The sequence below is a fragment of the Priapulus caudatus genome, unplaced genomic scaffold (genome assembly GCF_000485595.1).
Source record: "Priapulus caudatus unplaced genomic scaffold, Priapulus_caudatus-5.0.1 Scaffold75, whole genome shotgun sequence".
In the NCBI taxonomy this organism is placed as follows: Eukaryota; Metazoa; Priapulida; class Priapulimorpha; order Priapulimorphida; family Priapulidae; genus Priapulus; species Priapulus caudatus.
Window position 1 is genome coordinate 292,524 of NW_014577136.1, and position 17,772 is coordinate 310,295.

A 17,772-nucleotide genomic window follows, 5' to 3' on the forward strand; every position below is an offset into this window, starting at 1 on the left:
GTGACTACGTCACCGTAAATAGTAAAAATAAAAAATATATTTCAAAGGTTCATGGCATCATAACCTGCCATCCATCCTGGGGGATGTGGTTTGTGTAACACTGTCGCTTTACCGCACACACACCATTCACACACCACCCACACACCATTCACACATGATTACAGCGCATGTTACCTGATTGTTGTGATTGTGTAACAGCGTGACGCTGTCTGAATTCTCCTGCTGACGGGAGTTTTCCTGGTTACGGAAATTCTCCTGGTGACGCTGATAGTGAAACATGCCGTTGTCTCGCACGGGAAACACATTCTTCACCTCCATGTTGTGAGTGAACGAGCTGTGCATCACCAGATGCTGCACTGAGATTTTCCCCTGTGTGTGCGGTAAAGCGACAGTGTTACACAAACCACATCCCCCAGGATGGATGGCAGGTTATGATGCCATGAACCTTTGAAATATATTTTTTATTTTTACTATTTACGGTGACGTAATCACTTTAAGGCCTTGTTAGGAGGAACTTACAGGAAACGTGTCTTCAAAGATCAGCTTCTCTGGTACAGGTGTTAAACTGCCATCGGCTGTATGAAGACCCATCGGAAACTTTATTATCTAGAAGACAAACACAAAGGCGAGATTAAAGCACGTGAGATCGTTACCAGTTCGATGAAAGGCTAATTAATAGAAGCCGTATGATGGGAAAACGAGCACATCTTGTTGAAGAGGCAGCACCAACAACTTAGCACAACTTGTTTCACATATTATATAATATTACTTATCTTGTATTTTTGTCACCATGTTGTTATTTCGTAATCTACTGGAGTGGCTGACTGGAAGACTGAATTGTCATTTCACCCTCCATCACTTGTCTAATTTGTTTTAGTTTTATCAGCATTAACTACTAATTTGTTTAACTAATATGTTACCTCCAAAATTTAATTCATAAGTGTAAATAAAGAAAAATTGAATTGAACTGAATTGAATTAGCAACAAACGAGCTGCCAAGGAAATGTGTGTTAGTCACAGCCCAGTCATAATTGACCACAGCTGGAATCACGATGACAGGCCAGCCTCTAGAATTCTGCAGAATAGCTATTATCTATATAGTTAGTGCTATATATATAGCTATATGCTATATGCTATATATATAGTTAGTGCTATAGTGCTATATAGAGTATAGCTATATGCTAGACTCAGAATACTACTATATAACTTAGAATACTAGTGTTGTGAATAGTCAGTTTAACACAGAAGAAACATTCACGGGAAATTTTTTTTTTAATCTTCACTATACGTACCTCATACTGAGTATGTATTATGATTTCTGCTGAAAATGTTCCCTCTGTGATTGGCGCATTGAGGTTGACACTAAACACTGCAAAATGGCCAGGCTTCAACACCAGCTGTAAATACAAGGCAGTAATGATTCATCTCATCATGAAATCAAATGATTTAAAAAACTGCATGGACTTATGCACAAATCACAGATTTATCCATATGTCTCTCTATCGCTCTGTCTAAATTCCATCCTGTTAAGAAATATTCCCCATACCATGACATGCCCTCATGCACGCACACACAATCACACACAGACATGCACAAGACACGCACGCAAACACGCGCGTACATACCCACACACAACACACACACGCACGCGCACACACGTAACACACACACGCACGCGCACACCACACACAACACACACACACACACACAACACATAGACATGGACATACATACACATACACACATACATAACACACACACACACGAACATACACAACACACACACACGCACACCCACACACCGTGGAATAAAGAATTGCAAAAGATCACTATAAAAACACTATTAATGCGGGATTGCAGTATGGAACATAGAAATACACAGATCACAACAAACGACGTAGACATGAGCCATACTACGCAACTAAATACTGTGTAACAAAAACAGTGATATCAACAGGATTTCTATAATTATCAGAAATGTTCGCCAAAGCTCATATCCACCGACTAACAATCCATCAGAGAATGTGAAAAAGATGCTCTGAGAGCAGCGTAAGTTTCCTCTATTTGTTACACACAGCATCAAGATAGTGATGTGCATGCCTTTGTAGAGGAGCTAGGAAGCACCACAATGACTCGTACAATCATAGTGAATAGTCTCTTATTAAAAAGTTATTAATTATGATTATTATAGATTAGTAATGTCTCTCCATGTGAGTAGATAAGTTATCATTAATTCTGATTTTAATTCATTAAAATAATTAATTAATTAATTAATTAATAAGTTATTAATTATGATTATTATAAGTTAGTATGTAGTGTTGAAACGTAGTATGATTAATAATTAGTTATTAATGATGATTATATATAAGTTAATAGTGTTGAACGACTTACTATCAACAGTCCTGGAGGCCTTCTCCTTTATGTCGAACTTGATGGTGGTGGGAGCTACTTGAGTTCTCCTCGGCCGCCCTGCCCCTCTAGTATCACGACGTCTAGTACGCGTCAAGTTATTCCTCAGTGACCACGAACAATGACGTTAGAAGTGAGCCATGCCCTGACTGTAACTGCAGCTTGTAACTTTGCATACTCCACGGAGATATACCATGTTGTTTCACACCCTAATATTACTCTTTAATCTGGAGGTGATACTTGTCTCACTATGAAAAAATAAAATTCGACCCCAGGAGGCGCTGCCAATCGTTATTATTATTATTATTATTATTATTATATTTATTTATATTGCGCTTTTTACATAAATGATCAAAGGCGCAGCACATTAATATCACAAACGACTGAACAATATTATGAGCGAATATAACAATGTACATGTGAGATATATCACTAACTACGAGGTCAAATGACATTAAAACAAAGTTGACATCAAACACCTACATTAAACAATCGTTGTACACCGTTCTCTATCCGCTGTCCTCTGTTTCCACATTCTCTCTCTCCTCGTCCTCTATTTCCCCCCTCTCTCTCCTCTTCCCCTCCTCCCGTCTCTACCACTTTCCTTCTTCCGTCCTCCAATCTCTACACCTCCCCCCCCATCTCTCTCTCTTCCCCCTCCCTACCACCTTTCTCCCCCTCTCTTCTCACTCCCTCCCTGTCTCCCCCTGCCTACCACTCTCCCCTATCTCTCCTCTTCCCCTCCTCCTCTCTACCACCTCTCCCTTTTCCCCTCCCACACTCTCTACCACCTCTCCCCCCTCTCTCTCTCTCTTCCCCTCCCCCTCCCTAAACCTCTTCCCTTCTTCCCCCCACTCTGCTATACCTGATAATAACTAGAGACGTCCTCATCTGTAGATCTCGTGGAGAGAAGCCGACGGCAACATGCTGCCTGGCTCCTGGCTTCAGCAGAGTGGCGAGCGTGTCGTTACGAGGCGTCACGCGGTAGGCCTCGCGAATCTGCTTCCTCTGCCGCTCCAGCGACGATCGCACGCTAGGCTGCCGGGAGAGGAGGAGGAGGAGGAGAGGTTAGTACAACCGTCACACACGGCACGCCGCGTATATGCCAGCACGCAGCCACGTATAAGCGAGCATGTCGTTACGAGGCTCACGGGTAGGCTCGGCGAATCTGCTTCCTCTGCCCGCCTCCAGCGACGATCGCACGCTAGGCTGCCGGGAAGGAGGAGGAGAGGTTAGTATAACCGTCAGACACACACCCGCACGTATATGCCGCACGCAGCCACGTATAAGCGAGTGTGTCGTTACGAGGCGTCACGCGGTAGGCCTCGCGAATCTGCTTCCTCTGACGCTCCAGCGACGATCGCAGCCGCGTAGGCTGCCGGGAGAGGAGGAGGAGGAGGAGAGGGTTAGTATCAACCGTCACACACGCACGCACGCACGTATAAGCGAGCGTGTCGTTAGCGAGGCGTCAGCGGTAGGCTCGCGAATTGCTTCCTCTGGCGCTCCAGCGACGATCGCACGCTAGCTGGCCGGAGAGGAGGAGAGGGAGGAAGAGGTTAGTATCAACCGTCACACACGCACGCACGCACGTATATGCACGCACGCAGCCACGTATAAGCGAGTGTCGTTACGAGGCGTCACGCGGTAGGCCTCGCGAATCTGCTTCCTCTGACGCTCCAGCGACGATCGCACGCTAGGCTGCCGGGAGAGGAGGAGGAGAGGGTTAGTATCAACCGTCACACACGCCCGCTCGCACGCACGCACGCACGCACGTACGCACGTATATGCACCCACGTATATGCACGCACTACACACGCACATACACACGCACGCACGCACGCACGCACGCACACACACAAACGCGTGCACGCATGTGTCTTTTGTCGTCGTCTTCTCACATTCTTACCATCACCTACACACCAAGGAGCTAAATATAACAAGGAGAGGAAGCGCCGCCATATTGGCCCAAATTTGGGTTCGGCAGAGACCCTAGAACAGATTAGTGTTCTATTGTCTCTGGGTTCGTTCGCACAGCCGTTTCAGCTGATTATGTCATAGATGGCAGCTCTTGAGGCGAAAAGCGCACAGCCAATCCGTTCCTCTCCTTGTTATATTTAGCTTCTTGTTACACATAGCCTCAACTGCCGCTGAGCATCAGGATGTGTACAGGCAGGAAGAAATTTAATCGGGAACTTATCCAAACGTCAACTGTCCGCAACGTCGGAGCAAGGCCTTCCAATATATATACTTTTTGCTAGCCAGCTCTACAGTGAAAAGATCTGTGTCTTCTTGCTCTAGTTCTGTGTAGTCTGGAAGCCAGCTCAGTACCCTGAAATTGTATAGAAATGCGCAAGTAGTAGAGCGAGTAGAGTTTCAGGCATTAACATTCGGCATGCAATGTAGCGAGGATATTGTAGGCAGAGGCACTAGTCGAGTGCAGAACAAACTAAAAGCTCGGGAAAACACATTCATTTGCCTCACTGTCATTACACATATCAACAGAGCGATGTGCATGCCTTTGTCAGAGACACTGCAAACTTTAATGCTGCTACTGTTCAACAGCAAGTCCAGGAGAACACTATTCACATGGATAACCAAACATGTGCTGCTAAAAGCCATATTCATCCAGCCAAGGGTGAAGAGAGGGGGGGGGGGGTCTGGGGTTCGTTCGGCAATGCATTTTGAGCTTCAGCTTGAGGAAAATTATTTCAAGAATAATAAGAATTACCTAGACGAAATTATAGTAAATGTAAATAATAAACTAAAATCTGTAAAGTGAAAGCAAATTGGAATTTTAAGAGCGTGGGGCATGAAAACGGGGGGGGGGGGGGAGGGATAGGTGAATCACTATTGAATTGCAAAAACCCTGGTTCACTAAAGTCGTGCATACAAGACATTTCTACTAGAAATGGTAGAGCAATAAAATGCAAGAGTTCATAAAGCAAGTATATATCCCTGCTTACGTTTTGCTGAGTGTACCAGTAAGCTGGCGGACTAGGCGAGTACGGCAGAGTCAGTGACTTGCACTATCAGTGGGTGAGCCGCGAGTTCTCCAACGTAAATGACAAAACCTAGCGTAATCAAAACACCGTGCCTTGATATATAGTCATAATATTCAAAAATTGATCAAAATTTTAACGCAGGTTTGTCTTCTGTCAGTAATGTCATCTTAACTCATTTCTATAACATGTATTGAGCCTTGCGTAAAAAACCTTTTTAGATAAACAGAAATAACATGTTATGACCTTCAGGCGAGTCTCTGTAACTTTAAAAGTACCTGTTAGTTAGAAGATATAGGTCATAAGAATATTTCTTAGGTGCACCAACATTTATATTACCTACACTTGCCAGTGGAAAGTCATCTCACTCCAAAAAAAAACGAAAATGTTTTGGTAGGAACGCTTGGCCACTCAAACATAACTCGACAAAAACTGTGTTTGTTCAGCAATAAACGAGTGGAATAGTCTATAATCAGTCCATGTATGTGTGTGTGTGTGTGTGTTGTGTCTGTGTGTGTGTGGTGCGTGTGCATGTGCGTCCATGTGGCGCGTGTGCGTGTGCGTGCATGTATGTGTGCATGTGCGCGCCTGCATATGCCTGTCTCCCACACAGGCACTTGGAGCGTTTCAATACAAATATAATGCTAAATAAATACGAAATCTATTTACTACAGTCCTAATGTTTCTCTACTCTCCTTCACCTAGTATTATTGCCGACAAGCCGTGCTGCAAATGCTCCAACGACAGCAAACACACGCCCACCGAATGCACGCTGCTGCACGCTGCACGCCTATGCAAACTTACACAAATATAAGAGGTAGGAAATGAGATGCCAAATTCGCTCGACATGCTCGTTGATTTCAACGTTTACAAAACAAATATTCAACCATTCTACTCCACCTTTGTTTCATTTGAAGGCCAGTGTTCAACTTGTTATACACAACATACTGCCTGTGTTCGTGAACAAGCTTGTGTCAGCGAAATCACACAAAGCCTGACGAGATTCTCACGTTCGCTCCGTTGCGCAGTTTATGTAAATGGCTGTCAGAATCAGGAAACACCTGCCGGCGCTTTTCGTGACCTCATTTTTGCGCCACATTATTGCAACGCTCCACTGGCGGCTTTGACCGAGGCTCGTACGGGAGTTGGAAGCAGCGTGGTAGTTTCCCAAATGCAGTGCGCCGCTATAGCCTGTACTTGCAGCCATTTACATGAATGCGCATGGGAGCGAAGCGAGAATTTCGTCAGGCTTCGTGTGATTTCGCGTGACACAGCTCGGTTAGAACACAGACAGATATGTTGTTATAACAAGTGAAACATGGCTTCAAATAAAAACAAAGATGGAGTAGAATGGTTGAATATTTGTGTTGTAAACGTGTGAAATCAAGCGAGCGTCGAGCGAATTTTGGCATCTGCGCTTTCCTACCTGCTCTATATTTGTTGTGTAAGTGTGCATAGAGGCAGGCAGCGGCGCAGCAGCGTAGCAGCGTGGCTTCGGTGGCGCGTGTGGTTTGCTGTCGATTGGAGCATTTGCAGCACGGCTTTGTCGGCAATATACTAGGTGAAGGAGAGTAGAGAAACATTAAGACTTTGGTAGTAAATAGATTTCGTATATATTTAGCATTATATTTTATTGAAAACGCTCAAGTGCCTGTGGTCTCCGAGTCTATGTGCAAATGCACCTGGTGAACGAGCCTAGTCAATGTTGTAGAATATCTAAATTGGACCTTTAATAAAACTACTTCTCTTAGTTCCTATCTACATCCTGTGTTCAATTTCATAAATTTATTTGAATCTACAAGTGCACCTTTATGGAACTACTTCTCTGTCTTAATTAGTGCTACCACATCTGTGTTTAATTATACAAATAATTTGAATCTACAATTGCACAGTTAATGGACTACTTCTCTTAGTGCCTACCAACATCGCTGTGTTCAATTATGGAAAAATAAGAAAACTTTATTTGAATATCGAGTTAGATGGATGCAATTTCGTTTGCCATTCGATAACATTGAAGACACTCAGCGACGTGTTACCGACTTGAGTTAGCGGGAACCTGCAGCCAGGTTGTGTTGACTAGACTCGGCCAGAATGAGATTTGCTGCGGCTCGAAGTAGAAACTCCTTCACAAAGCTCGTGTCCAGCTGCAGAGTTACGTTAACGCTGAAAAAAGATGCAGACAACATTCGTCAGACGCAGCATCACGAGTGAGAAAACGAAGTGTTAACAGATGAAGATGAAGTACAGTAGCACACCAGTTACAACTAGATTATGAAGGTGATCAGCATATCGTTTACATATATTATAATAAATATTCAATGTGTACGATTAATGCTGAGAAATGAAGCAACAGCGATTCGTCAGAAAGACTCTCAGATGGGTGTAAACAGATCAAGAAGCAACGCGACAAACAGTATTATAATTAGAATGCAATAACGTGACAGCGATTTCGTTTACATATAATTATATATATTCAATGTTTACTGTTATGCTGCAATGAGGGGGGACAACAACAGCATTCTCAGGACAGCCTCCAGTCAGTGTTAAACAGATCAGGAAGCACAGCAGGCAAAAAAAGTTATAATTAGATAGCAAACGTGACAGCATTCGTTATATACGTGTCGTTTCGCTGCAAGTGAATTGTCAATTGATATTTGTAAACTCGTCGTTGTACGCTACTATCATACAGGCAACCAGATCGATGCGAACTCACGTGTTGTACCGATCGAGGCCGTTGGCCATCCGGTGACCGCAACTTGTTGTGAGAACCGTTTGTTTGCGTCGACGTCCGACGGAGGGCGAGGCTGACCACTGCTGCAGTTCCCTCCTGCAGACGGCGTGAGAGAAGCACACAGATAGTATACGACTGTTTATGCTCTACAACATGCGTTGCTTTCGTCACGCGTTAACAAGTTCTCATATGCTAACAAACATTTATGTGATGTGACGACGTGCGTGGCGTTACGATGTATGTATTTTATATCTGTATTGTTCTGTATTATTCCTGTATCTTTTTGTTCTGCTCCTGTATTGTACTATTCTCCTGATTTGATTTTATATCTGTATCTGTTCTGTATTCATTCTGTATCATTTTATTTGTATCTGTAAGCTGTAATTATTCTCTGCATTCTGATTTATATATGTATCTGTTCTGTATTCTTTCTGTTATGTTTTGGCATCTTCTGGGCAGTCTGAAATGGCATTTTCGTTCACCGTTCAAACATGCTCTTGTAATCAAACAAACGTATCTATGCGAGTTATTCTAGTTAAAATATTGTTAGCTGTTGCTTTTGATAACTGCATGCGAAGATTGGCGTAATTATTGAATTACCTAACGAGAATCTTGCGAGAACGAGCACACAAAGATTGTGTAATTTATTAAATTTAACGAGAATTTAGACAACCGCGATGACTGGTTCTGTAACGACAGTGTTGGATGATGGTGGTGGTTTGCGAATCTTATTGGGCAGTGACTAGGAGCTCAGTACGTGAGCAGAGATCCTACATACTCTGCGTCAGGTAATAGCATAACTGTGTGGTGTGTCGCAATCCTACATAGGCACTCATAGCTGTTCTCACAATCCTGCTTCGGATAAAGTAGATCTTTCCAACTGAAATATTTCAGCTCTCAGCGTCACATTGCATCGACGGCTTGTCAGCTAGTACTTATTTCAGATTCATTTGTTACTGAAGTTATCACCGGCGCTATGGCGTGTGCCTTCTGCTGAAGTTAGATTGAGAGCGAATCTCATTTGGCTGTCACTTACAGGGGTAGACATGAACTTTTGACAACTAGCCTCAAAAAGAGGGAGTCGCAACACAATGAGGGAGTCCGCAGTTGAGGTTCAAAATTAAAATATTAAAAATAACGATTTTAAGATTCATGCAGTTGCACGTGTCTGCAACATTTTTTTGACATTAGCTGAAAATAACAGTAATTCCGGCGATGGCGTGCTCGCGAATGAACTAGTTTCTATGGCAGAATTATTCAGGGAGTCCACGGACTCCTGCATATGTCAAATCAGGAGTCGACAGTAAATCAGGGAGTATTTGACTCGGATCCGTTAATTTCACCTACTTATACAGAACGTATATCACCATATACCATTCCATGTAACCTATTATACACACCACACACTATATAAACATCCAGACACATGTCAAACACCACCCAACACATTGCATCACACCACCCACACACCATTCTACACCCACACCATTTAAAACACACACCACGCATTTCATACACCACCACACACCATTCATAACACCACGCACACACCATTCATCAATCCACACACGATTCATAAGCACGCACCACCCATTCGATACACACGCCACACACCATTCATACACGCACCCACACCCATTCTAGCACCACCACAACATTGCATACCACCCCAACGACGCACACACCATTATACATCACGCACCATTCAGGTGGCAAATCCACTTTAGGCACCGTTAGGTATGACGAAGTGATGGCACAGATTTCTGTGTATCATCATTGATGGCAAGAATTTCTGTTATATCAAGGAATGATGGCAAAAGCCTAAAATCCTAACTAACCTAAGCCCAACCTACCTAACCCTAACACACTTCGTTGTTACTAAGGAGTAAGGTTATACTTTATGACTTAGGGTTAAGGTTAGGGTTAGGTTTTGCAATGAATTCGCTTGATATACGGAAGTTGTGCATCAGTTGATAGCTACACAGAAATCTTGTGGCATCACTTCGTGATAATAAGGTGCCTAAAGTGGAGTTTGCGCCCACCATTCATACACCACCACCAGTTATACACCACCACCACCATTCATACACCACCACACATTCATACACACCACACCCACAACACATTCATAACCACTGCACGACACCATTCATACACGCACCTCACAACCATTATACACCACCACACACCACCCCCACACCATTCATACACCACCGCACCACACTTCATACACCATTCATAACACCACAAGCCATTCATGAACGAGCCACACGCCATTCATACACACCACACACGTATTCCATACACACCACGACACCATTCATACCACCCACAGCCACGCATTATACACCACCACACCCATTTCATAACACCCAGATCCATTATACCTACCACCGCACCAACACACACAATTATCACCACGCACAACCATTCATAAGCACGCACAACACCATTCATACACGATTCATACACGCACCACACACCAATTCATACACAGCAGCCACACGCCATTGCATACACGCAGTCCCACAGCACATTCATACACCCCACACACCATTCATACACCAGCCACACCCATTACATCACGCGACCCACCACATTATACACGCACCCACACAGCGAGAGCCATTCATACACCACCTAACACCCATTCATGACACCACCACAAACCTCACACACCATTCATAACAACCCACAGCACCATTCATACACGCACCACACATTCTCACCACGCCAACACATTCATACACATTCATACCCAGCAGCCGGGCACCACACACCATTCATGACAGGACCACCCACACACATTCATACACGCACCCACGACACATTCACACACCACGACACACCATTCATACACACGCCCACACATTCATCACACGCACCACACACCATATGCATACATACCATACCCATTCATACACCACCACGACACCATCTTCCATCAGGACCACCACAGACACCATTCATACACCACGAGCCACAAATTCATAGACCACCACACCACACACACACTATTCATAATCCATCCACAACCCTTCATAAACACCACAACGCATTCATACACGCACCCACACACATTCATACACCACCCACACACCATTCATACACGCCCACACACCATTCATAACCACCCACACATCATTACACCACCCACACACTCATTCATACACCTCCAGCGACACCATTCTACATCAGCACACACCATTCTACCCACACACACATTCATGACTACTCACCAACCATTCATAACCACGAGCACAACATTCATCACCCCACACCTCACCACACCGGATTCATACATCACCCACCATTCATAGACCACCCACCACAACCATTCATAACACACACCACACACCATTCATCACACACACACACCATTCATACACCACGACACACACCCCAACCCCACGCACGCATTCTACATAGCCACAACACGGCATTCATACACCACCCCACCACACCAATATCATAACAAACCACACACCATTCATACACCACACCACATTCATGACACATCCAAAACCATTCATACATCACCACACACCATTCATTACACAGAATCACCACACACCATTCATACATCACACACACCATTTCATACACACCCACGACACCATTCATGACACATCGAGACACACACGCATTCATAATCACACAGGCACCTTGCATACGCCACCCACACCATTTCATACACACCCACACACCATTCATAACGCACCAACAGGCATTCATACACACGCCACACACCATTCATAACGACCCACACACCATTCGATCACGGCACCGCACACACATTTGATAACCACCCAAACACCATTCATAAAACCATTCCATACCCACCACAAGCGCACGCATTCATCAACACGCACCCACACCATCATACACCATGCACACAAGTTCGCATACCCGACCCCACACGCCATTCATACAGCCATCACAGCACCCATTTCATACACACCCAGAACACACACGGACCCACCAGCATTCATACACGCATCCACACACCATTCATCACATACCCACACCATTCATACACGCCACACCATTCATACACACCCAACACATTCATACGCCACCCCGCCCACCATTCATACACGACGCCACAAGCACACCCACACACCATTCTGACATCACCCAACACCATTCATAACCACCCACACACGATTCATACAGCCACCACCCTATTCATAACCACCAACACACCACCCACACATCAGCCCACACACACCCACAGCACGCACACACCCATTCATACTACCCGACGATTCATACACACCCACACTCATTCATAACACCACAACCATTCATACACCAACCGCACACATCCATTTCATACACAATCCACACAGCACATTCATACATCACTCGGCACACCATTCATAAACCACCCCACACCATTCATACTCAGCCCCAACACATTTCATACCCACCGCAACCGCATTCATACACCTCCACAACCATTACATACTCACGCCACACACCATTCATAGCACACCGCAGCACACGCATTCACTACACCCCCACACACCATTCATACACCACCCCACACATTTCATTACACACCGCAACCAATTCATACCACCAACCCACAACACCATTTCATATCACCACCAACCTTCTTACACACCACAATCCTTCATACACCATTCATACACCACCACACCAATTCATAACGACCACCACCATTCATACACATACCACCACACCATTCCATACCACCCACACCCATTCATACACCATCCACACACCATTGCAAACATCCGACACACCATTCATGACACCGCCAACACCATTTCATAACGGCACCACAACGACATTCATACACACCCACACCATTCATACGCACCCACACACCATTCACGGACCAACCACGCAATTCATACACACCCACGGAAACCATTCATACACACCCACACCATTGGCATAGCCACGCACACCATTCATACACCACCGCCTACACCATTCATACACCAACCACACACACATTCATACACAGCACCTCACTACACATTCATACACACCCACACACATTCATACACACTCACAACCATTCATACACCACCACACACGCATTCATACACGGCACGCCATACCATTCATACCCACACCACCATTCATACACGACCATACAACACCATTCATACACGCACCAACCATTCATAACACCACCGACACACCATTAACACACCCAACACCATTCACACCACCCAACACCATTCACAACATGAAAGTTGATAGTGTAAACCTAGCTTTACTCAGTTTGCAACGTCTAAACCACGAGCATACACACCCAACAAAGAACATGCACAGGCATTTGTCTTTTTAAGCAGGCGCCACATCCGTTTTATTAATTATTATGATTATTATTTTATCCTTATTAATATTATTTCTTATCACAATTAATTATGGCACATCACTGATTTCTTTCCTAATGCTGCCAGTCTGTCCAAATTACAAACACCCTTCATTACCCGTCCAATTCGAAATGCAAAGCAGCGATAGCATGGAATTGAGAGAACCTACTCGAAAGCGCCTCGCACGCATCATTACCCAGTCTAATTTTTAAACGTGGCGTGGCGAAAATGCAAAACAAAAGAACATTCGCGAAACTGGCCGGCGCACATCATCATTACCTGTCTAATTTGAAACATGGCGCGGAGAGAACATTCGTGAAGAACAAAAGAACATTCGCGAAACTGGCCGGCGCACATCGCATTACCTGTCCGACTCGAAATACGACGCGGCGAGGACGCAGAACAAGAGAACGCTCATGAAGCTAACGAGCGAGTAGTAGAGGATCGGCTCCCAGGGTGGGCGCGGCAGCATGCCCGCGCACTTCGCGATCATGGCAGCGGGAAGGGTTGCGATGATAGTCGTGTTCAGTGGATCGCCGAGACTCGTCGCAAACTGCAGGCAGCGCTGGACGCGCGACATCGTAAAGTCCGGAGTGAACCTGTGAGGAGAAAGAACAACAACACAGCTCGTTACGTCTGTGCGTGCGTGCGTGCGCGCGTGCGTGCATCATTGTGCTTATCGTAAATATTACCTAAATATTATTTATTATTATGTGTTATCGTCACCCGTGCTTATGTCTACGTGAAATCCGCATCGAAACTGTTCACGGAACATGCCGAGCGCGTGAAGTTACTCACGCGATCGGCATGTAGAACTGCATGCATGTATCATCGTAAATAACCGTACTTACGACGTCTACATTAAATCTGCTTCGAAACTTCGAATGATCATTCCGTGAAAAGTTTCAATGCAGATTTAACGTAGACATACAGCTCATACGTTGTGCGCGTGTCTACATCGAAACTGTTCGCGGAACGAAGAGTCGAACGTGAACGTGAACTCCTGCGATCGTCATGTGAACGTTGAACAGTTAGTTACTCACGCTATCGTCATGTGCTGCGTCTTGTTAGGCAGCAGCTCAAACGCTGCGCAGTTGAGCACCTTGAAGCCATAGCCCTCGCAGTGATGCTCGTTAACGGAGACAGAGTTAACGTAGAGCGGAAGTTCGCCCGTGTTGCGCAGAGTTATCTTGCGCTGCACCGGAAACATGGGCGTTATCTTGTGACTGAGAGTTTCTGCAACGTCAAGATCGCAATTACTATCATATTTTTTCGTAAGTGTCGTCGTTTATAACAATAATAATAATGATGATACTAATAATAATAATAAACCCAACAACAATAATTTCGATGAAAATTGTAAAGGAATGTGTTCAATATCTCTCTCTCTCTCTCTCTCTCTCTCTCTCTCTCTCTCTCTCTCTCTCTCTCTCTCTCTCTTCCCATGTTTGCTTGCCTTCTCAAATACCTGATGTTATCCACCATATATTAGACATTAAATGAGATTATATTAATTCATGATAAGCACAAATATATCAACCTTTCAATGCCAGAAATAATACACTTAGTCCTAACATTACTGCGAGAAGCGATATAATTAGGCCGACATTAAGGTGCACTCACAGGATCTGTGTCTATAAGCTCTGTGTTGTGTTGTCGCGTAAGTTGAATGCCACTACCCTTCTCTACTCCCTTCAGTTCTACCACTGTGTTGCGCTGGTTACAACTAAACTCTTTGAAAATGATCTGAAAAGACAAAACGGCGGTGTTATATATTTGAGAGGGTCTAGACCTACCTACACAACAAACAGCTTTCATTGGACAGTGTATTATACATATATATGTAAATACACATACACACACACACACATATATATATATATATTAATTTTGTGCATATATACAGCCCCTCCATGACTGATTCGCTGAGTCCATGGGGCTGAAGTTAAAAACAAGCATAAACAAACTGGAGCATAATGGATAACATTAAAATGACACTGTCTAATTTGCATATATTTTTTTACTCTACCTACTATCTGTACATAGCACTTTGACACTGAAAGCACTCATTCAGCTTAAAATCCTCAGTCACATACGGACCGTAGAACTACTCACGTGGAATTCATAGAACTAATCCTTCAAGATTATAATGTATAAAAACCAGACTATTCATTGGGTCTATAAGAGAATGTATACTCACATCTACAACGGGCCGGCGCACATCCATCATACCTAGTCTAATTTGAAACATGGCGCGGAGACATTCGTGAAGAACAAAAGAAACACAAAAGACATCTCAGCCAGAAACTGGCGCGGCGCACAATCGCATTTACCTGTCCGTACTCGAATACGACGCGCGCGAGGACGGCAGAACAATGCACGAGACGCTCATGAAAGCTAACGAGCGAGTAGTAGGGATCCGGCTCCAGGGTGGTGCGCGCAGCATCCGGCGCACTTCGCGATCATGGCGCGGGAAGGGTTGCGATGATAGTCGTGTTCAGTGGGATCGCGGGACTCGTGCGCAAATGCAGCAGCGCTGGCGCCCGGACATGTAAAACGCTCCGGACAATTACGTGAACCGCGGAGAGGAGGAAGAAAACACGACTCATTTACGTCTGTGCGTGCGTGCGTCGTGCGTTGCATCTTGATGCTTATCGTAGAATTGATTATTTATGTATTATGTCGTTATCGTCACCCGTGCTTATGTCTACCGTGAACATCGCAGCGAAACTGCTTCACGGCATCATTACGGAGGCCGTGAAATTACTCACGCGATCGCCCCGCGCCATCTTGTATGCTTTAGACGCATCGGCAGGTATCTCGTAAATAACGGTACTTACGACGTCTACATTAATTCTGTGCTTCGAAACTCCGTCGAATGATTCATTCGCTGAAAAGTTTGCAAGGCAAGATTTAACGTAGAACATACAGTCATTACGTTTGTCGGCGTGATTTCTACATCGAAACTGGTTCTCCGGAACGAAGGAGTCGAACCCGCTGAAGGTGAACTCCTGCGATCGTGCATTGTTGAACGTTTCGAACATTTGTTACTCACGCTATACGTCATTATAGTGATGCTGCGTCTTCGTTCAAGGCAGCAGACTCAAAGGCTGCGCAGTGAGCACCTTTGAAGCCATAGGCCCTCGCAGTTGAATGCTCGTTAACGGAGACAGAGTTAACGTTAGACGGAAGATTCGCCCGTGTGCGCCAGAGCTTATCGTTCGCTGGCACCGAAACATGGGCTGTATCTTTGTGCTGGGAGGTTCTGCAACATGGCAAGATCGCAGATTACTATTCATTATTTTTTTTTTGCAAGGTGTCGTCGTTTATAACAATAATATATGATGGATATAATAATTAAAATAAACCCAAGCAACAAAATTATCGACTTGAAAATTTGTAAAAGGAATGTGTTCAATTACCATCCTGTAAGAAATATTCCCCATACCATGACATGCCCTCATGCACGCACGCACACACAATCACACACAGAATGCACAAAGCCGCACGCAAAACCACGCCGCGTACAATGAGGCCAACACACGCAAACCACCCGACCCTTTAAAACGCATTATTATTATTAGTTATCTCATCATTATTATTATTGTTATAAACGACGACACTTGTTGCAAAAAATAGCTATGATATAAATTATCGGCGATGCTTCTCTGATGTTACTGACGTACAAACGCACAACAACTCCTAGCGAGCCCTCACGCCAACAGCGAGAACGCCCACTGTTTCCGCGTACGCACACACACCCACACACACACACCACACACACACACACCAACACATAGACATGGACAATACACTACACATACACACATACATAAGCAACCACACGACACACGAACCATACACAGACACACGACACACCGTCACACCCACAACCCGTGGAATAAAGGAATTGCAAAAGTCACTATATTAAACACTAGTTACTGCGGGATTGCCAAGTATGGGACATAGAATACACAGATCACAACAACCGACGTAGGACACGAGCCTACTACTCAATAAATCACTGGAAACAAAACAGTGATATCAACCAGGATTTTCCTATAACTTATCAGAAATGTTCGCCAAAGGCTCATATCCATGCCGGACTACACAATTTCATCACGAGAATCTTGTGAAAAAGACTGCGTCTGACGACAGCGTCATTTACCCATTTGTTACACACAAGCCATCAAAGATAGTGCATGTGCATGTCCTTTGTAAAGGCACTCAGGACTGCACCACAATGAACTCGTAAATCATAGTGAATAGTCCTCTT

The 17,772-nt window shown here is 44.5% G+C and overlaps 1 protein-coding gene across 3 annotated transcripts in view; it reads right to left on the reverse strand.

Moving 5' to 3' along the window:
• LOC106821486 (transmembrane protein 131-like) overlaps positions 1 to 17,772 on the reverse strand; it is a 54,673-nt gene that overhangs the window by 34,506 nt on the left and 2,395 nt on the right. For all 3 annotated transcript variants that reach the window (XM_014826314.1, XM_014826313.1, XM_014826315.1), the window contains exons 3-4: positions 14,540 to 14,732; positions 13,862 to 14,095 (exon numbers count right to left, since the gene is read on the reverse strand). In XM_014826314.1, coding sequence (XP_014681800.1) covers positions 13,862 to 14,095; positions 14,540 to 14,732 — 427 coding nt within the window. The remainder of the gene's footprint in view (positions 1 to 13,861; positions 14,096 to 14,539; positions 14,733 to 17,772) is intronic.